Source organism: Neodiprion pinetum, chromosome 1 (genome assembly GCF_021155775.2).
Source record: "Neodiprion pinetum isolate iyNeoPine1 chromosome 1, iyNeoPine1.2, whole genome shotgun sequence".
NCBI lineage: Eukaryota > Metazoa > Arthropoda > Insecta > Hymenoptera > Diprionidae > Neodiprion > Neodiprion pinetum.
Genome location: NC_060232.1, coordinates 24996379 through 25019380, shown reverse-complemented (window position 1 = coordinate 25019380; position 23002 = coordinate 24996379). Strand labels below are relative to the sequence as shown.

At 35.6% G+C, this 23002-nt stretch overlaps 3 protein-coding genes across 5 annotated transcripts; 2 read left to right on the top strand and 1 right to left on the bottom strand.

The window, feature by feature from the left end:
• Positions 1–6353: 6353 nt before the first annotated feature.
• Positions 6354–9469, top strand: hgo (homogentisate 1,2-dioxygenase). The gene is made up of 8 exons (XM_046626919.1): positions 6354–6464; positions 6558–6693; positions 6771–6904; positions 7716–7902; positions 8113–8292; positions 8386–8609; positions 8687–8813; positions 9043–9469. The coding sequence occupies exons 1-8, from the start codon at positions 6447–6449 to the stop codon at positions 9378–9380; spliced, it is 1344 nt and encodes a 447-aa protein (XP_046482875.1). The 5' UTR covers positions 6354–6446; the 3' UTR covers positions 9381–9469.
• Positions 9470–11170: 1701 nt separating this feature from the next.
• kri (krishah) lies at positions 11171–19343 on the top strand. Of its 3 annotated transcripts, none has more exons than XR_006881415.2 (7): positions 11171–11431; positions 11544–11586; positions 11891–12040; positions 12682–12826; positions 13550–13710; positions 14224–14287; positions 17923–17956. XR_006881415.2 is itself a non-coding variant. In XM_046609972.2 (7 exons), the coding sequence occupies exons 1-7, from the start codon at positions 11289–11291 to the stop codon at positions 17976–17978; spliced, it is 732 nt and encodes a 243-aa protein (XP_046465928.1). In that variant the 5' UTR covers positions 11172–11288; the 3' UTR covers positions 17979–19343. The 3 variants fall into 3 exon arrangements, 2 of the variants coding, with proteins under 2 accessions (XP_046465933.1, XP_046465928.1); XM_046609972.2 differs by having other exon boundaries at positions 11172–11431; positions 13550–13680; positions 17923–19343; XM_046609977.2 differs by having other exon boundaries at positions 14224–19343.
• LOC124211180 (SH3 domain-binding glutamic acid-rich protein homolog) lies at positions 19014–22944 on the bottom strand. The gene is made up of 5 exons (XM_046609991.2): positions 22692–22944; positions 21769–21951; positions 21479–21628; positions 21285–21325; positions 19014–21030 (listed from the first exon to the last, which is right to left on the bottom strand). The coding sequence occupies exons 1-5, from the start codon at positions 22734–22736 to the stop codon at positions 20826–20828; spliced, it is 624 nt and encodes a 207-aa protein (XP_046465947.1). The 5' UTR covers positions 22737–22944; the 3' UTR covers positions 19014–20825.
• Positions 22945–23002: the final 58 nt, after the last annotated feature.

Below are 23002 nucleotides of genomic sequence, written 5' to 3'. Positions count from 1 at the left end.
CTCGTAACTCATTGACTGCTGGGGTATCGAATCGAGGTGATTCCGGCGTCGGTATTTCCTTCTTCTATTCTCACGGTGGTCGTGCATACGGAACCGCATGCCGATAAGTGCCAGCATGCCATTTTAACATTTGTTTGAACTAAATTGGTTCACTCCGGTACACTGTTTGAATTATATGGTATAACAGATAGAGGATCGAAGTAGCCGCTGTAGCTCCCGTAAAACCGATGCCAATTTTGAATGCAAATGTTTACAACGAATCCATCGATGCTTCTACCTGCTTACAACGCGAGTAAAACTAACTGCATACTTGTTATTAACCGAGACCGTAAGAAAGTAGAACTTTTCTCCACGGATACTTCCGTGAGTCTTGGAACGGCGTTAAACTAACGGAATTTAATGTGCCAGTGAGCTCCCGCACCTTTGAGTGTCGTCTTCAAGCACTTTAGTGGGAAACGGGAGTTCGGAATTAATCGAGTTTACGTTTTTTCTTTTCGGTTATCTTTTTCTCTTTTTTCGCTATCAACCGCAGTACCCAAGTATCTAACTCGGAAATTGTGAGTCACTGAAGTTAAACGACTGCGTACAACGTACGTGATAAAGTCTCTCCGATGGTTTTTTGCTTCGAAGGACGTCGAGACGTACGCGGTCTTAACATCCCATGGATTTCTACCGGTAGAGTAATGATCTCTCAGCAATTGTTACGGTACATGAAAGCAATCAAGCCGATTGATAAATCTTCTTACGCTTGATCAAAGTAGACGTGAACATGTAAGCGTATGTATGTGCCGTAAGCCAGAGAGCCGCAACAATTTTTTTCCAACTGCAAACTGCTCGGGAATTATTAGACGATCCTACGCAGTTCATCGGTCAGCTATTCCAGAAGAAATCAAAATTTTACATCCATCGGTACGGACTGTCGAGGATAAAACGAAGCGTAAATTGACGGATCGACCTAGAAACGCAGCGTCGTGAGAAGCTGTTTGAACAATCGATAAACCAGAGCATAGGATCAGATCAAGAGGTTTCATCGACTTTCATTTTTACCAGATTCTACCGGGATGAAAAATAAATTCGAATCAATGCCATGAATCAATGATGGTTGAACGATGCCTGTACTCAAAACAACATATACACGAACCAGCTGTTAATCACGTCTTGAGGGATCTTCCGTTACCATGCCCGCAGCTTCTACCTTGTTATACATGTTTTTCGCATTGCCACATTTCCCAATCTCATGCTTCGTTGAGTTACCAGCAGCTATATACTGTATCAGGACTAACACTAAGTGCAAGGCTAAGTCGGAAGCACCTCCGAGTCCCTTCTTCCGGTTGTTGTTTACACTAAATTTACGTTTATTTCGTATTACAGGTACACCATGTATAAGCTGTGCACCATGAGTTGCTTGTACACGGAAAAAGAATTTGTTCATCCATCGCAGTGTACCTCGTGCAAAGGAAAGTCCGTTTATGCATACCGTGGTTAAAGAAGCGTTTCAACTTTACAGGCCCTCGCATACGTATATTATAATATCTAGGTAGCGTATTGTTTCCATGCGGATTACAATGGAACGATAATTTAGCGGATTTCTCATTGATTTCGAAAACCGCCGTCCCCTGCAGTAGGAGGAAAAAATATGTTACAAACGTTGCTGTACCTTAATTGTTCAGACACATCGTCCGATGAAGCGAATTGTTCGGGTGTTTATAAACTAGGATGTTTGAGAAAAAAATAATTTGCGATTTTCCACAATTTGGCACCTCCTAAAAAATTTTGTTTAGGATAAAAGAAAGATTCTGTCAAAAGATGAGGGCGATCTTCCACATAACGTAGAACGCTCACCTTTCGACAGAATCTTTCTTTTGACCCAGACAAACTTTTCAAGTGAGGCCACGCTGGAAAATCGTAATTTTTTTTCTCAAACACTCTAACATATAATATGCATAAACCTGTCAGTATGCTTGCTTTCCAAATGGTGAATGTTGTTTTCTGTAGAAGAAGACAACACTTGTAATGAATATTCTTGAATATAGAATTAACGTACGTTTTCTTTTAACATGAACCCATTTTCAACAGTGAGTTTATAGATTCACCCATTTAAAATACGCGCGACAAGTGGATTCGGTGTCAACTTTTTTTCCACGATACAAAACGCATTTCCCAATCCATCACAGTCGCTGAATCGCAGAATTCACGAAATAAAACTTGAAGCAATTCGATTACTTTCTATAAATTTCCAGGCTTTCTATCCTATATAATAATACCGTTATTATTCTTAATAAATGGCATAATCAAGAATAACGCTGGTGTATGTACCAATTTGAAGAGAATCATTCATCATTTCCCCTGCATTTCATACTGCAAAAACCTGTTCTGATAGATCGATTCGCAGCATTGAATATGTATAATAAAAATGCGTGCGTATTTCTATACCACAGATACAAATGACTATGCGATATAACGAGACTGTTTCTTATTGTGACTTCTTCATCCGCGTTGTTACCGTCAGGTAATCAAGCAAAGATCTCCATCACAGAATGCAAAATTACCAGAAGGCTCCCGTTTAGCAAACAACCGAAGCAATTACCTAACGCCGTATACAAGCCATTTTTTATCGCGGAGTGGCGGCTGCCGATCGGCAAGAATCAAGCGCCAAGTAACCGTGCCACCGGGTGTAAAAAGCGTGTGAAAAAGGAAAAGAAAAGATTCTCGCTTTCCTCTCGTTGACCTTGACCGACCGGGATTCGAGCGGAGGAAGGAAGTGGCTTTGTTGCGCGATCGGCGTTACTCTCCCGGTTTGAATTTGGCTCCAGGCCATCGAAGAACGAAAGTTTTTACGCCTGTCCTGGAATCCGCCGAAGGTAGGGTCACGCCGGGGTCGCCAATAGCACCGACTTTCCTGACCCCGCAAACGGTAAAAAATATCTTCTTATCTGAAGGCACCGGTTTACGCGTGCTGAAATACTGCCAGGAATAGAATTGCCGCACAGTGAAGAGATGCCGATTACACGCTGTTTGGTACCCATCGTCCGATCGAGCCTGGATACCACTCCGCCTCCGGAGAACTCGTAACTTTTTCCCCTACCACGGATAACTGTAAAAGCCTTCTCTTCACCGTGTCGTAGGTATGCCTCTTTTACTGCTGGTCCTCATCCTTAGTTCGGCGGCTCCGTTCCCTTCTCGTTGAAACACAAGAATATCCCAAGTAATTAGGAACCGATTAGCTTAACGATTAAATTTCAAAAACAAAAAGAAAAATAATTCGACGCAACTTTTTTCAGCTTACATACGTGATCGGTGCCAGTTTAATTGAATGAGCTGTTGTCAGTCAGATGATAAATGTGTGGTGTGGAAATCAGTCGGCAATAATTATGTAACTATAAAACACTGAGAGAAATTTTTAGTTCCGGTTACCGCTCAGTCCTTAAATATTTTCATTTTTTACCAAAATCGAAAAATACAGTTCTAGGTAGAAAATGAAAATTAGTTTTCTAGCCGTTACCGGAAAGTCTGGTATCCGTTACTATTCTTTCTCATTACGATCACTGTTACTATATTTTATTGTAACTGTTGCGAAGATTCAATGCTTCTGCGACAATAAGTTGATGCTAAAGCCTTATTTAACTAAAAAAATAGAGTAAACCGAAAAAACTGATTTTGAGTTGCAATTACCAAAAAATTATCGACAATAGCGCAAAATGGTTACGTATACCTCGTTTTTCGTAATACCAACAAAATTCAAACAGTTTTTTTTACGACACCAGCTGTTTCACTGAATTTTTCTAGCTGCTATAACAAATGAAATTTTTCTCAGTGTATGTAGGTATGTGTATAATACAAGGGGGACCAGCTGATCGACTGACGTACCTTGCAGATTTCAGATTCAGATTTCTCTGTGTCTAATTTCTGTCACGTTATAATGTCACACTTTTTTTCTGTTTCTGGTTGTCAGGCATGGTGGTGAAAATAGTCTAAATGAGAGCGAAACTGAAGAGGTTTATCTGCTGGGTACATAACTACGTTATTTTTTGCTGAATAAACACGGAAATAAATAATCTGCATGTGTGTTTTAATGAATTCTCTCTATGTACCGTTTACCGTCGAAGTTATGGGTTATATAAAACATAGCTATGTGTTTTACATAAATAATGCCGAAATCACGAAGATAAATAGTGTAATTAGGAATTTAACTACCAAACGCTACCATTCTTCTACCCATTAAATCCATTTAGTCCTGTCAAAAATAATGAAAATATTTCATTTCTAAGAAACAGCTTTTGGGTCCAGAATACCCGCCAAGCCTTACTTAAACGTCTATACATAGAATTTATTGAGATCAAAAACTTGATGCGAAAAATACCTGTTTAGGAAAATCTGCAGTTAATCGTCACAGCAAAATATCAAATTTTCACTGATAACTGTTTTAAATCGATTGAAAATGTCTATACAAATGAATAGATAGTACGAGTGTGAAACCTGAGCCCTCGCTTTTACTCATTTAACGGGCAATCAGTGTGTGATGTAAGAGTAAAACAGGACGGAGGATCTAAGTGTGCGTTACGTAACTTGACTTCTTGATTATAATCTAATGGCTATATTCAAGCAATTTATTATGGATGAACGCATGCTTATTGAAAGGGAATTGATCACGTGGATCTTTCTTGGACAACAACATGAAGTATAAGTTCAAATGAAATAATGTTCCCACTAAACAAAGAATTATAATTGTTCTAAGCTGGAATGGATAAAATGACCAAGGAAATGAAAAACTGAAACAGAGTAAAAACGTCACGGAAGCTGCTAGAGTAACATTCCGATAAGTGAAAGAACTCCAAACATGTCCTATTTTACAATATGCATTTCTTTTTCTTCAAAACACAATCATGATATTCCGATTTTTCATTGCCTCTCAATATCGCACTTCTCTTGAACAACCGTGATAAAATATAGATAAAATATATCATTCATTTTCCATAATATAGTCAGGCTTCGTGATCGTTGCTAAAAAAAAAGTGGTCAAAACGACGTTGCCCAATCCTTGATCTGCAGGGCCAGTTGAGTATTTGAATATTCTTCAACTATTAGAATTTACCTGTTTCGATACTTCCTGGATAAATATAATTATAAAAAAGTGTCCTTCAAAAATATCTCCTTTTGCAATAGCTGAAGTAAAGACGTGCCAAACGCGTACCTGATTTATCGAAACGACACGCTATCAAGAATAGGCAAACACGAGAGAGAAAAAGCTTTTAGAACATTCGGAAATCTGATAGGAAAGGAATAGCATCTTTTGCAATTCAATTTTTGTGAGCTCTATTTGACCGCACTTAATTTTTGTCCCGAGCATAATTCTTAATCTTTACGAAAGGTAGTAATTGATTGTTCGGAACAAGTTAGCAAACGAGTTGAGAATAATAACACGGAACTCTGCATTGTCCAAACCGTGATAAATCACGTATTTAACTATTCTTGATTTAGAGAGGTTTGAAATCACACTTCAAGTTTAATCTCAAAATTTTCACTTAGTAGCATTATTCTGATACAAAAAAAACTTCCAGGTTTTTTCAATTTTAAAACTAATCGTTACGTATTTCGCATTTCGACCTTCCTTGATCTTCCCTGATCATCGAACTCCACCGAGATATAAAACTCACGGAGACGTTGGATATCCTGAACTTTTCAATTTTGCGTTATTGTAGTCAATTTGTCATTCCCATTCGTGATATACCTTTTTCCATAAATGAACGCTCGCGTTTCATTCAATTCACGGAATTTTACGGCTCAGATAAACTAATTTGAATATGTAAGACATTTGGAACATCAGCATATTGCGGCAGTTATTCATTAACTGAACAATTATCTTGATTCCGCCATATCACATGTTATCTCGAAAAGTGACTCGTTCAATCAGTTCTCATTCTCTGAACGATGATAGAGTAACTACGTTATATTACTATTACCTACGTCTTTTTTTAACTCTAAACGAAGTAAGTAAATGTAACAATAGTCGCTAAGCAAGAGATAAACTCTTTTTGAGCAGTTCCGTAGAATCAAATGTTCTATAAGTTTGCTACCATAGAATTTGAGCAGTGTTTCTCGAACGACTAGATTCTTCTACAGTGTACGTGCTCAAGCTTTAGCAAACTCGGTGTGGTTGTTTACAAGAGAGTGTCATTATCAAATATGATAATGTGATCAGGGGCTCGTCAGTCGAGAAGAGAGACTCGTGTACGTTTTACTTGTACGATATCAGGAACTTGTGGCGTGCAAAACCTGTCGGGATGGTCGCGCCTTCAAATACGGGGTATCTGATTGGCTGGAAAGCTGAGTCGTAAAAACGATTTGCATAAATTTTATCTTGTTGACACCAACTTAAGGTCAAACGACGTTTATAAAATGACGCGAAACATGGAATCGCTTATTCAGTTGAAAACTGCGCGATCGCGATGAAGGACGAACTCAAGGTACGTATCTCATTTTATCTAACGATATGCGTAACACTCACACTTAAGAAGCACTAGAACCAGGTTAAAACTTTTTTATCTCATTCTTGCCAGTACCTAACCGGTTTTGGCTCCGAATTTTCCACCGAGGACGAACGCTGTCCAAACGCTCTGCCAGTTGGCCAGAATAATCCACAAAAATGCCCTTATGGCCTTTACGCCGAACAACTATCTGGCACTGCTTTTACCGGTGATTATAATATCAGGTCTCAACATTGCGAGTCTCTTCTCTCCGAATTTACTTGACAAAAATTTTCATTTTCCAAGCACCGAGACTAGAGAATAAAAGAAGCTGGCTGTACCGCATCAGACCATCAGCACTTCACGAACCGTTTGTTCCTGCAAATGAAGCCACATATCTAACACACAACTGGGATGAAATTCCACCGAACCCGAACCAGGTTTGTTCATACTAAAAGTTATCATTATTGGAAGCAGCTGTTAGATAGTACGATCGTCGACCATGTCGAATACGTTTTCGCAAGACGAGCACCTCGACGCAAAAACAATCCAAGAACTGACTCGGGTACTGACGAGGAGTTAGCCGCTTAGAAAAAAGTGACACAATGATTGCAAACTACACGGACGATGTCAAATTTTTTATGATTAACAAAAATTTCCTTTTTTGAATATTAAAATTTGAGTACAGAAAATTTATATGACTATTGCGGTTACAAAAAAAGCAATCATCCGTAATCATCGGTGATTTTGTTTTTGCCATCTGAACGAACAACGAAAAAGACTATCTTGTTGGCGCAATTTTTAAATTTCATAAAAATAAGGTCAAAGTTTTCGGGATTTTACGATTATTGTAATCACAATAACTACGAGATGATTGCAAATGATTGCATCAATAAAAAATGATTTTTAGATTGCAGACGTTTTCATGATCACAACGCGATTACAATGATTACAAAATGACTTATACAATGAGGGGTGACACAATGACTGCTTTAACGGCCGACCCGACGAGTACTGAGTCCAAAATTTGTACCTAATAGGTAATAACGAAATAATATTCGTATAGTTATTGTATTCGAATATCAAGTCCCTTACTTGGCAAGTAACGATCTGCACAAATGAGTGACAACTGTGACGTGAATACAAGCTGGACGATAATATATCATCTCGCCGCATTGACAAATTATACCGATGTACCGAAACAACGTTCTAAAGTACTGATCGGAAGCAATGAATTTCGGCCACACGCAGATGCGGTGGAAGCCCTTTGACGTACCGACTCGACAAGACCCTGCAGTTGACTTCGTTCAAGGTCTCCACACGGTCTGTGGTGCCGGGGACGCTCGAGTCCGTTCTGGTATCGCCATCCACGTTTATCTTTGCAACGCGTCGATGCGTGACAAAGCCCTCTACAACGCCGATGGCGACTTCTTGATCGGTGCGTAGGATATAAATACACTTTGTTAATAAATTGGCATGCTTATAGAGTAAATAATTTCTAATTGATCCGTACTTACAATTGATCTGTCCGATCGCGTCCGACTTATACGCCTCCATTGTGCTACGCAAGCGCGAGATAGGCAGGGTACCATACCGTTGATCTCGGATAATTGCCAGTGATTGACATGACTTTCGAAAAACATTCCAGTGCCCCAACTCGGCGCTTTGCAAATCACAACCGAATTCGGCAAGATGAGGGTAGAGCCGAACGAGATATGCGTCATACAGCAGGGCATGCGTTTCTCGATTACTGTGCTCGGTCCATCGCGGGGCTACATCCTCGAGGTCTTCGACAATCACTTTCAGCTACCAAACCTCGGACCGATTGGTAAGTTGCACCTCGATCAGAAACGCGTAGACGTCTGCTCAATGAGCATCCAAAGAAGTAACGAGTGGCACCCTTTTCCTCTGATTGACAAAGGTGCCAACGGACTTGCCAACCCCCGTGACTTCATGACACCGGTGGCGTGGTTTGAAGAACGCGAAGCACCGTTCACGATAATCTGCAAATATCAGGGTAAACTGTTCGCCGCATCTCAAGGTCACAGTCCCTTCGACGTTGTTGCCTGGCACGGAAATTACGTACCCTATAAGTACGATCTGGATCGGTTCATGGTCGTGAACTCTGTGTCCTTCGATCACTGTGTCGGTATTTTACTGTTGACATTTATGATGCCGAAGAATATTATGCTTGCGTTGCAATTTTATTTCGCTCCTTGCAGGATCCGTCGATTTTCACTGTCCTCACTTGCCCGTCCAACAAGCCTGGTACCGCCGTTGCGGACTTTGTGATATTTCCACCAAGATGGTCGGTTCAAGAACACACGTTCAGACCTCCGTATTACCATCGTAAGTTTCCGCACATTTACTCAACGAACTGCAATAAAATTAAAACCACATTTCTCTTACTTGCACTTTGGTCTCGTTGAACCCGCAGTCCTCGTCGGCAAATACTTCAAATTAGTTTTATTTTCCATGACATCAGCAGCTCTTGAATATAGTAACTACAAATATGGAGGACCTATACTCCAAGAATGCTACATGTTTCAACTTGACGATTCGTTGTTTATTCCTGCAGGAAATTGTATGAGCGAGTTTATGGGCTTGATAAAGGGTCGTTACGAAGCCAAGGAAGAGGGATTTCAAGCCGGAGGTGCCTCTCTGCATTCGATGATGACGCCACACGGACCGGATGCCGCATGCTTCGAAGGTGCATCCAACGCAGAATTGCGAGCTGAACGAATTGCCGATGGGACCCAAGCCTTCATGTTCGAATCCTCATTTAGTCTTGCTGTAACGAAATGGGGTGAACACACCTGCCAGCGTCTTGACGCCGAATACTACCGCTGTTGGCAAGGTCTGAAGAAAAATTTCGATCTTCAGGCTATTGGGGAAAATTTACCTAGCGTAAATTAGTTTCAGACATCACGCAAAACTCTGTTATATTATAAGCACATTGGTATGCATAGAAACATTATATTATACTAAATATGTTTTTGACTCTATTCACATGCGTTGTCTCTGTAATACCCCCCCCCCCCCCAACATTTGTATTAATTTTGCATTGCATGAAATTTCAATAAGTGTAAAAGTGGACTCGTTATTTAAATGTAAAATTCACCGAACAGTGAGTCTAGAACATCAAACCAACGTCGAGGATCAAGTTTCAGTTGCTACGGAAAATTGACAACAAAATTAACAGATGAACTATTTATTGCGGATTAGTAATAAGAAATAGTACCTCGTAAATTCTGTGGAGGATGTGATGAAAGCCATATGGACGACTTTTTATCATGAAATATCCACTGACTCCACAGTATTCTTATTGTCCTCTGGGTAGTAACAGTTGGTACGATTGGCAGAAGGCAAAAGCAGAGGGGTCAAATTTTGTCCATAAGCCTTCCTTACCTGAAATCGTACAAACAGCAATTAACCCATCTACGAGGTATTGAGTAGCAATGATTTATTAAAAAAGTGCTTGGGTGGATTTATTCAAAACAATAATGAGAGTCTCAAGACTAAAATTTCGAAACTTGCTTATCAGTGTACGACAAGAAGTTGTAAAATTGTAGAAATTGCAATCAGCGTTGCGGTATCTACATTGGATGGAGCTCTCAGTTATTTACAAATGCTACAATTACTTGGAATCAGCGCTGGGATTGAAGCGCATAGTTATTGTGAGAGAGAAGATATTAACCATTTGAAATACGCCAGGATACAATCAATTCAACCCACTAAAGAAGTTCGAATTGACAAGAGATTGCAGAAAACCATAAGAAAACACGAAGATACAAGCTGAAGAAGAGGTTTACAGTACGAAGCTGGAATGGAAGACTTGCCGTGAGTTCGCGTTGTACATACCTACCAGAAATTTTAAACTCAGTCAATTTTTAATATTTTTTATTTTTTTTTTTTTAATCTTGATAATTATTTTCTCCATAGTCTGACGAGAGGTTTGTTTTAATTTTTTGATAGGATAATTTTCTATAAATCATTAAACACCAATTTTTTTTTCAACTTACATGCCAAACTTTCAAATACTGTAAATTCTTCATTTTTGAAAAGTAATAAAAATTCACTCCGTCACACTATTACTACTACGTTATTTTACAAGATTCTTTTTTATTTTTGCAGATTGGATAATTTTTGGTCAATTTATGGTGTCAACAATGAGGCGCCATGGTTTTCGTCAGGAGTCTATTACATTATACCCTTAAAATTATGTTGGCATTAAGAAAAAAGATTAAAAAAATTTTTTTAACAGTTTTTTGTATAACGTGCCCTTAAAATACAATTTAAAAACTCTACTGAACAGTACCAGACTTATACTTGCTCGATGAATAAACTGCGCTAACTATTTCATCACAGTTATGCATCAGTTGTTTTCTCAATTGGAACCAAAACTTGAACCGTGAACCCATAGATTTCACTTTCGTGACCACCAGCTGACCAATCGTTATTGTCGGAATTCATACCCGTTGCAGCGGTTATCTCGCAGCTCCAGTAGTTTAATAAACCGTCATCACTAGCGCTACTGGTTGGACTAATAGATGCGCCATCCTTGAAAATTGTAGTGAAAACAGCACTCTATAATGTTAGTAACAAATTGACGCATAAGATGTCGTATTGTGTCGTATTGCGGGTATAGCTGAAAAATAGGGTAGAGTTGATTGTATGTACCACCGTTCTATCAGCGGTGTAAATCCACGAGGCTGGTCTAAAAAATAGTGTAAAATACAGCTGCATGTGTGTGTGTGTGCATGCTGCATTCAGTCCTCAGTCGTGTGATAAGAGGATAACAAAATAGTATGGTAATAAACCAATATGGGAAGTGGAGACACGGCAACTGTAATAAATAAGATATCGAGTGACAGTGGCAATGAAATTATCGAAGAGTACGGCCCGAATTTAAGAGTATTACCAACAAATAACCAGGTCAAAGAATTGCAAACTATATTACGTGACAAGTAAGTGGACGAGGCAATAATCTTCGACAAGTCAATGCGGCATTGCTGAAACGCGACAAGCACATGGCATCGACAGCGTTTCAATGTCTTTTTATAATTTTCTTCGTTACAGGAACACAACGAGAAGCGATTTTAAATTCTACGCAGACCGTTTGGTGAGAATATTAACGATACGTTAACACATTTTTTTTCAAACCTACTTGTCTACCCCGGCTAATTAACCGTAGCGTCAATCCCACGGTGACGTGCGAATATGCACACAGCCGGCAATTAAACTGACAATTATGCGCAATAGTCTGGTAGAAAGTACTAAAAAATGTGTCGCTTGAAAAAGCATTCGATGAATTTATTTACAACATGGACGTTTTGCGTGTCAAAATCACGAGTGAAATCATGACCGACGAAAAGAAAAAATATCTACATATATACATATGTATAATATATTCATTTTACTTACAGATCAGACTTGTCATAGAAGAAAGCCTCAATCAATTACCATTTTCAAAATGTTCCGTGACAACGCCGACAGGTGCCAAGTACAAGGGACTCAAATATCAAAAAGGCAATTGTGGCGTGTCTATAGTTAGAAGTGGCGAAGCTATGGAACAGGTAATTATTTATCACTGGCTTCACAGGGCTAGTGGCTAGGAATTATTATTATTTTTATTTATTAATTTATTTATTCCCACAATATTCGCACTTTTTGTTGCAATTATGCCATACGCTGTGAAGCTGCGTTCAAGTTATCAATGTGATATTTGTGTTTAATTTTGCAATGAAAGTAATGACCCTGTGCTACTAATTTCATAGATTTAGTATCATTTTTGTACAAATGAATCTCGAAATTTTGCACGCAGCTTCAAATGACTAATAAGAAAAGAATATCGTCAATTGTGCCATTCTTAATCTGTAATGTACTTTATAGCCCACCATTTCGGTTGATATAAATGATTTACAAGCAAAAAAATAGTCTTTATTGCGTAATGGCAAAGATGTATACACTGTATTTACCTAGCTGCACGGAAAATAATTCAGAATAAACTTGGATTTACTTGATATAATAAAGGCAAATTTTATAAACTTTTCGATGAAGAATGTTCACAATATTAGAATCTTGACTGTGTGATTCGTAAACCTTCTTATTTTTCTAACAAAAATGTTTTACTACCAGCCCTGGATTTATCCTCCATGGATAAATCGATCACTCTACGTATATGTGAACAGTTTACCAATATTTTGAGTTATTTCAGGGTCTCAGGGACTGTTGCCGTAGTATAAGAATTGGTAAAATATTGGTCGAAAGTGATGTTGACACTCATGAGGCTAAAGTTGTCTATGCTAAATTTCCAGACGATATAGCCGAAAGAAAGGTTCTCTTAATGTATCCGATAATGAGTAAGTATACAATATAGATGCTGAAGGTTTATATCTGAATTGCATGGATCGGGAATTAGCCAAGTCACTAAAAGCAATGTGTGGCACAAAAGTACTGTGTGTAGAGTGTGAAATGCATATACATTATGGCCAGAGTTGGCAACTTTGATGCAAACCAATGAAGACACGATTATTTGAAATAATAAATACAAAATAAATACCAGTTTGCAACACTGTATTCAAAGTTCAAGGACTGTACAAATCACTTTTGTGGAATGTGCGATATAAAGTTGTAGATAGCACACGTTTTCTGTAAATTTTCACAAAAATAGCTTCATCATTGTGATAAATATATCTTGGTATTCACAATATGGAAGATAATTGAAAATGACCTTCACTGCTTCCACGAATTGGAAACATGTTTTTTTTTTCTGACTGTGCTAATTTAGCATCAGACCGACTTGATTCATTCTAATTAATGGCAACCCCAGACTTTTTCTGTTGAAAGTATTAATCGTGAAAGTTAAATAAGCAACAGATATGCATTTATATGATCACCAAACTGTACTTTTTCATTCTTATTGAGCACAGTATGTAAAAAATGCATTATTTGTACCGTCAATGAACTATTGTGATGAAATTTGAATTATTTATCCGTCTGTGAAAACTGAAATTATACATTGACATTTAGATTTATACATTACATTGACAACTCAGGTATTTCTTTCTTTTCTCTAATTCAAGGTACCGGAAATACTGTGATAAAAGCGATAGCTGTGTTAAAAGAACACAATGTGTTGGAGGAAAATATCATCCTCTCTAATTTATTCTGTACACCATTTGCTGCCAAAACTCTAGTCACTGCCTTCCCTAAGGTATGTAATTCACATCAGTTATAGGCACAGGTAAGACCTTTTATTCCACTGCTGGTTCAATAGTGTAACAATAAGTAGCAAATAAAATACTATTGTTTCTTGTACTATTCACTGTCGCATCTTGTATCGGTAGCCATTTAGATATTCTTATCGAGTTACATGCTAGTTTCTGGTCAGAAATTTGATGCAATAATATTTACTAACAGCAAACTTGAATTTTTGCGAACATCTGAGATTTATTATCTTATTTGTTAAATAAATCCTATTTATTACCCAATTCATGGCTCTTTTTTCATCACGTATGTTTTTAACACAATCTCGTTCGGAATAATACTATCCAGAATCTGGTTACTTGAATATTTGTCTTTCTAATCTTGTTTTTACTTAAGATCTTAAAATTTAGAGGCGTGTTTATTCAGTAATGATTACATGAAACATTGAAACTAGGATTAGAACGTCCGATTCATTCAGACACATACAGATTTGTAATAACATTGTCCTTTGGAATGAGGGGGCTTAACTGAAGTTGAATTGCACTTTCAGATGAAGATCTTATCCTCGGAAATTCACCACGTCGCGCCGAATCACTTTGGGCAAAAGTACTTTGGTACGGATTGAACTGATTAAAACTATCCTACAGTGAATGTAGTTCTTAAGTTAGGAGAAAAAGAAAACAAAAAAATTCAACAAAAAATGAGAAAAGAAAAACAAAACGTTAAAAAACATGCAAAGACTAGACGTAATAATAGACAAAATGAACTACTGGTGGCTAGAATAATAACAGACTAGTATGAAATTTAGTTCCAGTAATCGATACAGTGCTACCTCAACACACTGATGCATTAAACTTTGTTACTGATTTACTAAGATTAATCTAAAACTGACTGAATCAGATCAATTATTTGAATAGCTTTTTTTTTGTAACACATATGCCCTGGTAGTTTCATGTTTGTCAACAAAAATAGAACAGTATATATTGTGCACTATTTTTTCTTAGTGGTTACGATCGTGTGATAGATTTTAAATATCTAAGATCGTGGTACCTTATACGGACCATCGTTGATTAATTATTATCCCATTTACGATCGTTAGGTGCTCGAATTTTTACAATCTATTATGATCACTTGTATAAAGAAAGAAAAGAGTATCTCGGTTAGTATTAAAGAATGAGATTTCCATATATGATTGGGGATAATGCAAGACATTACTTTTCTACGCTATTTCCTCAGCTATTTTATGCCGTATTGAGTTTCGCGAAAATGTGTGCTTTTTAATAAATCGCGTGCCTGAGTGAGGCCTTCCAAAAATTCTGGTTAACACTCTGCTTTGCTAAAGAAAGCATTCGTTCTGGTATCAAATAAATATTTTTACGTCACCGAATGTTGGTAGCTGTACACAGCAATTTCATATGATTGAAAAATACGTTCTTGAATTCTGCTCCAATTTTTTTTTTTTTTTTTTCTAATCGTTGAATCACCATCGTCAACCATTGCAAAGATAAATCTAGTACACTAGCATGAAGTTGAAACAATTTCACATAATATTTACGCTCGTATAGTTGCACAAAATTTTAAATATAATTTGAACAACTGCACAGTCTAAAAATTTTCTAACATCACAAACTTGTATTATTCGAAACGAAAGTAGTGAAACAGAAAATTCTCGAATTTGAAATACTTCAAATCACGAAATGTCCCACATGTTCGTGACGATAGTCTATGCCGAGTTACTCTCCAATGCTTCACAGAATACCCTCAATTTTTTTTATTTCTATTGTAATGCACAGATTGTCTATAATGTAAATAATTGCAATTTTTCAATTTAAGAAACAATTTTTGCTAAAATTTTATTTTACAAATATTTATACGACATATGTATTGCCTTGTCCTCCTGTTATGGAAAACCTTACATCATTCGACTTAAAAATTTTCTAATGTTTAATATTTATTAGCTACGGTTATAATTTTGCTTTACTTTTATTGTTTATGTAAACGAAAAATATTTGCATAATTTCTTATGAGAATAAAAATTTGTGAATATTAATTTATTATAAGATAAGACAAGTTTAGAATATCGCTTTTGAAAAAGGTGTAGTTTTGTTTTAAGCATAGGAGTACTTTCAGTATAATACCCCTTGATACTAGCACATCGAACCAGCTTTTGTTCACGCACGTGATACATTGCTAATCATATGCATAATTTCTTAATGGATTGTCCACCTAATTAGGCACCCTCAAACGTAACTCAGTAAATTACGTATCCACTTTGTTTGCAGGATTAATTTTGTCCTTTACATAAATTAAATAATAACTTTTATTACTTTGTAGCTATTCACTATTGATTATTATATGAAAATTACATGTACTTAAGAACTTGTCGATTGATGTTAAATGTCTGCAATCTCATACAAACGTAAATTGTATTATTAATATTGAACGTAACTATGAAAACTTTCAAAAAAAAAATAACCAAAAAAACTATGAAAGCAACATATCTAATTTATGAAAACTTTACTTAAAAGTCCCTTTGACTGATTACTGCATTTAATTCGATTTTCTTTTAATTTCTTCTTTTTTCTTCAGAGCTGGCATTATTTATTACACGACTTGTTCAAATATTAAGCATTTTCATCATCTCTGCAATTGACTTTTTCCGAATGTATCAAGTGTACAAACGTGTGTTGAATATGACCGAGAAGTGAAAATCAGGAAAAAATATCGATTTTTAGTTTGCATAATACGTCTTACAACTAGTCTTCTCGTAGCTCTCACTAGCCCTTTTGTTAGATGCTGCAAGTTCTGTAGTACTGTTTACAATAACCGTTTCTTTGCAGTATAGCTAGCTCTGATGAACGGTTTTTTTTTTTTTTTTTAAATGATAAAACGCGCAATGCATAATATTCGTATCACTTTTACCTGTACTTAGGATGTGTTAGATTATTGCATATCTCGCTAAGGGTTATGTTTATTTTTATTTATTCAGAATGTATTTCGTACTAAGCCTGTCGGTACTTATTCAATATTCATCTACGCTTGGCTGAGATGATGTAAAATAATGCAAATGTACAATAACTTTTTCGTAATAACACTAAGCGTTAATCTTCAAAGTACTGATAACATTGATAAGACTTTTTACATGTCTAGTCATTTTTGCACAGAAATAATCGGACACATCCAATTTTCACAGCTATTTACTATACTTTTACAAATTATCGATAAAACCACTTCTATAAATACGATAATCAATATAGCTAAATTGATAATAATGAAAAGTTATGATTCGAAGTTTATTGTACACACTGCCAAGTAATTCATTCATTTCCATTCAATTCTTTGTCTCCACAGAGTTAAAATATCGAATTATATAAATTGGTAAAAGGATTGCACATTTGCATTACGTGTCATTTGAAAAGTCTAAATTTCATTGAATGAGCTGAAAGGGAAAGTATTTAAACATCTTGAGGCGTGTAAACGTGCGCACTTATAAAAAATACAAGAGAAATATGAAAAAATCAAATTTGTTGTGAATATCTTCTAATAAAAAAAAAACTATTTGAAAAAATCTTATTTTATTTATGATTTTTCATTCAAGTTGGCGTGTTTTCATATGCATTAGCATTCTTTTCCAGTTACCTATGTACCCATTAATTCGACTATAATACACATTACTTAATTGATGATTCGCTAAACATCAGTCAGTTTAATAATTGCCATTCTAGTATTTGCTATGTAACGAAATGTAAATGGTGAAAATCGTTTCGATATTTGTTTTTTGTAGTAAGTCAGTATCATTAACGCTGTGGTTGAAACTCATGTTCAGTCAGTGGTCAACCTGATTTTGATTATGCCACATCTAGTGTAAGTAATTTTGAAAGCAGTACAATGTGTTGGGTATAATCCTGAATGGAAAAAAACAGCTTAGACTGTATTTATTAATTATCCAAATATCGTACCACAAAATTCGTGTTTTAACATTTTGCCTTGAGATATCTTTGCATGTAAAGACTGGTATCTTTGATTCACAGTCCAGTCGTCGATATTTATACATTACATATAGGAAGTATGCAACACTGGAAGAAAAAAATACGTATATATATATATATTTTTTAAAACCAAGCCAGGTCGTAGATTTTCTTTAGTATGCTGACGTTAGATTTTAAGATGTCATGCCACAGCCGTAAAAATTTCCAAAACCTTGATGAAACCTTGAGGAAAGAAACGTGTTCAAAATTGTTGTTTTCAGGCTGTTCATACCATGGTGTGACGGGCCCTCCTAATGCACCAATGAAAAATGTTTGAGGAATCGATATGAAACATCTGATATTTCCCTGAGAAATTGAGAAAAAAATAAAGGGATAGTTCGTTTTCGGATATCATTCCGGGTTGGTCACAATACAATGTTGATATAACGTTAAAGTAATACATGTAGCCTTAATGGATTGTATATATATATATATGTATATATATATATATGTGTATATATATATATATATATATATTCATTTCTGACTACGCTCATAGCATATAGATGTACGTTATTTAATATAATGGCGAATAAATTCAATCTATCAATTATACAAAATACGAATAACAAGCATTTGTGATTTACAAATCAAGATACCGCATTACTCCGAATATAAGCCGATCCGTTGTTTTCAGTCTGCATTTCAGGCCTTTTTGTGGTACTGAATATAAGTCAACTTTTATGACAAAATTCATATCACAAGAGTAATATACATACTAATTTATAAACTAGCATTTTTTTAAGTGGGTATCATTGGAACTTAGGTAGATGAAAATATCGCAGCGTGAATTCCATTGGTCTAATTTCATGATTAAACTGTTCATAAAACTCAATTTCAGTCTGTAAAGTAAATTCCTTAAAAACCCCGAATATAGGTCGAGGACGATTTTTGGGGGTCATGTCAGCCACAATAAACTTCGACTTATATTTGGAATAATACGGCAAACATTTTATGAGCTATCAATATAGTATATGTGTATTTTGATTCTTAAATGATAAATTTCAGTAGTATTAACATGTAGTTTATACATACCTATAGTATTATTATAGATCGTAGACCAAATGTATTTACATCATTTTCTACTAAGCAATCAATTCGCATAAGTATAATAACATCAGACTGACTCAATCGAACATTCAGTATAGTATGGGGTTTTGACTGCTTGAGGTACATGTACACGTGTACGTAATTTTAGCACCAAAACTCTATGAACGTTTACTCTAAATGAGAAAGTACTAAAAATGTTTCCTAATTTTACAAAAACTAGAGTAAAACAAAAAATAATCGTATAAATTAACTTAAAAAATCGTGTGATGAAAAATTGTATGTTTTATTAAAATTTTTTTGGGATCAAACACGACTTCAACTTTTGACGAAACATTTGAACACACAATAATGTGTTATATCAATTTTTACTCTTTTTAAATCATACATTAAATACTAAAGTGGCCTTCAAACTGTTCTGAGTATACAAACTCTGGGTTATGCATAAGCCAATCTCGTGAAATTCTTATTCGCGTGTGTAATGTATGTAACAATGACACCATCAAATAAATACATGCTGATTGCGTAACGAATATATTTTGTACAAATTGATGTTTATGTATATATTATAATCCGATGAAATATGAAGGATCTACTGTGGAAAAAAAAATTCCAAACATGAAGCCATGTACTGAAATTTTCAGTGCTTCATAAAATTTTGATATTGCACAAGCGGAAAAGTACGAAAGGTTAATAAGCTCTGCAGTTATAATGATTTTAGAATCACGTGGAAGTGAAAAGAAAGGGGGAAAAACAATACTCAAAAATTGGCAGCTACCTAATTTGCAAGTATATTAAACACCTTATTTTATGTAATCCAATGAAGGAAATGTCTCAACGCGTAAGTCACGTGAAGAACACATGTTTGTAAATGTGAAATAGGCCCTAAAACATTTTGAATGAATGACAAAATATTCTAAGTAAAAAATTACTATATTAAATTACTAGGCGACTTTTATGAAAATTTACACACAGTTCTATTATGAAATATGAAAATATGCAGAAGCTTAGCGAGTTGTATACAGGGTGATGCGCAATATGAAATCTTTGATACTAGTAATAGTACCACAAAGTGAGATGTCTTTCATTGTACCATTATCAATACTATTGTTTATGGGTAAAATGAATGATTTTTTTTGCTGAGCTACGTGATTATTCAATGTGAAAATCTTAAAAATACCAAGTTACAATTTAAAGCTAATCGATGTAACAGAAACTTTTCAATGAAAGAATTTTGGTAGCCTTATGCTAAGTTCGGGTTGATTCTGTTTTTGTAACATTCAAAACGTTGGATAAAATTTTAGAATTTTCTTTCAGGCGTATCAACATGTGAATAATAACACAATAATAAAGATATACATTTAGATAACGACTCCTAGCAACAACTTATAACAATATATACCCAGCCCACTATTGAAAGAATAATTGTAAACATTGACTTGAATACAGGATGTAGTGGATAATATTCATTGTTACGCAAATTGGAGAAAAATTCAAACGTGTGTCATTAACTTCGAAAGAATTTTCTTAGTTTAAGAAAAATGTACCAAAAGATTACTAAGCTTATATCAAAATAAGCCATGCAAATAAATGTGAATATTAAAATTCTTTATTTGTTTTTTCTCTTATATCTTGTAAAATCCTCGTATGCTTATCTAATTAATATGAACAATGAATAAGTATTTCTCAATTTATTTCACTGCTAAGTATATTATCAAGGGGTCTGAATATTTCAAGCATAATTCATTGTGAAACACAATCCAAATTATGACTGTTCAAGTTTATCAACATCATGGTTTGAAATTCTATCATGCATAATTTTGAAGCAATCCAAATTGTTTCGATACGTTTTAAATGGAAAAAATATCGCTAATGCCCATACAATATGAAGATGACTTATTTCTCTCATTTAAACCCCTTTCTTTCATAAAGCGATGCACAAAAATTGGCAGTAAATTCCTTTGGCCTTACCTGCATAATAAGCATCTTGCTATAAAGAGCCATTAATAAGAGTAAACGAAGTTTAAAAATTCGTTTTCGATATATTATTTGTTTCACATAAACGTGTCACTCATATCTATTCTTCCTTTGCTTGGTCATCAGATTTCTCCTCATTTTTATCAGCAGCATCGTCGGATACTTCAGTGTTATCCTCTTGTGTGTCTTTTACCTCATCTTTGGGTGCTTCTACTGATTCGTTCGATTCGGCAGTCTCGTTTTCTACCACCTTCGGTTCACTGGTTTGAGTCTCTTCAATCGTCGAAGATCTCCTTTCGGCAGTACTAGGAAATTCCGAAAAAATTCACGTAATGGCAATTATGATGTTTCTGTTTTTATTGATTTGAATCAAAACCAAACGGAGTGTAAAAAACAGCCAAATGCAAAAACTGATTTATAATATCATTCTCTTTTACACTTTGATTAATAGTACACATTTATACCCGTCAAAATACCTGTATACAAACTCTTCTCACAGGTGATAATTAAAATTAGATGTTGTGCATTAACAAGCTCGATTTTCTTTTATCATTCTTACCTTTCTGGTTCAGTCGTTGATGCAGGTTTTTCGATAGATGGCTACAACAATGCATTAAAACAAAATGTATATCACTTGGAATGAAATAAGTGAATATCAGAATCTTCAAAATATTTGAAAATTTGGCCACTTATATGGGGCAAAAATACATTTTGATATGAGTATTACTAAATGTGTAAGAATTCGGTATATACCTCTCGGCTAGATGTATTTCCATTTTGCTGCGTTTCTTTAGGCGGAGATTTACTTCCAAGGGTTATTTCTGCAGTGCTAATTGCAGGTGTAACTTTGAGGAACTTCTCTAGTTCGTCAATTTCATTGGCCAGATCAAAGTCTTCGTAATCCTAGGAAAACATAAAAGCAAATAACAAAATTTGAGTAAACTGAGTGAAAATAAAATTTAAAAACACTATTGCAGCTGATATGAAGCTTGAAAAAGCAATTTTGCATACACAGTAAGTTGTCTAATAAGAAAATTATTTACTCCACAATATTCTTCATCGTTGAATAATTGCGGTGGTAGTGGATACTTGCTATCTTTTGGGTTACTTTTACTCTGCATGAACTCCTTCTCCGCCTCTTTTCCTGGCTCTGTGATATCTGTTACTTCATATGGGACATTTTTACTCTCCAGAATCATAAGTACCCGTTGCTGTCGTTTTTTTACCTACAAAAATGGAATATCCTCATTGCTGTGATTGCATCATTTAATTGTTGAACCATTATTGCCATGTTTAATAGTTGCTACATTCTGTGACCATTGGACAAGTTGAAATAACAGAAGCAAATATTTTTACTTTTAAGATGTGTAACATGTACTCAAATTCATAACATATCTCAGTGTATACCATAACGAACATTGCAATAAAAAAAAATCAGAGTCATAATGATTTTTGAGCTCACACCAGAACTGGATGGTCACTTTTCTACGAATGAGAGACAAAATTCGTGCATAATAAAAAAGAAATTGTCACCATACTTGAGTCATTTCTTAAACTGGAATCTGATATCACTGGTTAATAAGATTGCAAGATAAATATGAAAAGTTGAAAATGGGCAAGGAGTCGTTATAAGATTAAAAATTGACGAATCTATTTGTTGGCAATGCCATTTTAAGAAGCTGACAATCGGTATGTGTTGACTAATAAATTAATTCCATTGTGTAACGCAGGTAGCATAGCGGGAGATGTGGTAAACCGGCTCTACGAATTCTACACATACAATCATATAGATAGTTTTTGGTCCTCATCGACAATTGGTGCATAATATGATGAGTAATTTGATATATTAGCGACAAGTATCTATATGGGATAACGAAATGTCACAGAGTTGCGGTAATCGCGGTAGATTGGCACTGCCCAAGGTCTAGCTGCCTTTTGTGTACTCCGTTATAATTCCGGTACTTACTTCCTTATTTCCACTAATCCCTGATATGTAAACTTTTACAACCATTGTCGCTCAGTGTTTTCACTTTCAATAAACCACTAATAAACACTGTTAACTCGATATCAAAGATAACTCCTCCTGAATAATTCGTAAATAAGTCCGCGAGAAACAATTTCAGACAACTGCTGGTTATGGTCTGACGGTGAGAACCGCTCACTCGTTCCCTCGATTGCTCAGCGCTCGCTGCTTTCCCTGCCTGCCTGAATTCTACGTCACGATATGCATGGAGTAACAAAACCACTTGACGCTACCAAGATACGACTTCGAATGAA

Bases quoted from the DNA above. Each gene is read 5' to 3' on its own strand.
- LOC124211180 (XM_046609991.2), bottom strand. From the start codon at position 22,736: ATGGTTGTAAAAGTTTACATATCAGGGATTAGTGGAAATAAGGAA. The intron at 21,629-21,768 runs GTAAATAATTTT...ATGTTTTCCTAG, and splicing joins ACGATGAAGAATATTGTGGA to GATTACGAAGACTTTGATCT. The intron at 21,031-21,284 runs GTAAGAATGATA...GGAATTTCCTAG, and splicing joins TCAACGACTGAACCAGAAAG to TACTGCCGAAAGGAGATCTT.
- hgo (XM_046626919.1), top strand. The intron at 8,293-8,385 runs GTAAGTTGCACC...TGATTGACAAAG, and splicing joins ACCAAACCTCGGACCGATTG to GTGCCAACGGACTTGCCAAC. The intron at 8,814-9,042 runs GTAAGTTTCCGC...TTATTCCTGCAG, and splicing joins CAGACCTCCGTATTACCATC to GAAATTGTATGAGCGAGTTT.
- kri (XM_046609972.2), top strand. From the start codon at position 11,289: ATGGGAAGTGGAGACACGGCAACTGTAATAAATAAGATATCGAGTGAC. The intron at 11,587-11,890 runs GTGAGAATATTA...TTTTACTTACAG, and splicing joins AATTCTACGCAGACCGTTTG to ATCAGACTTGTCATAGAAGA. The intron at 12,041-12,681 runs GTAATTATTTAT...GAGTTATTTCAG, and splicing joins GTGGCGAAGCTATGGAACAG to GGTCTCAGGGACTGTTGCCG.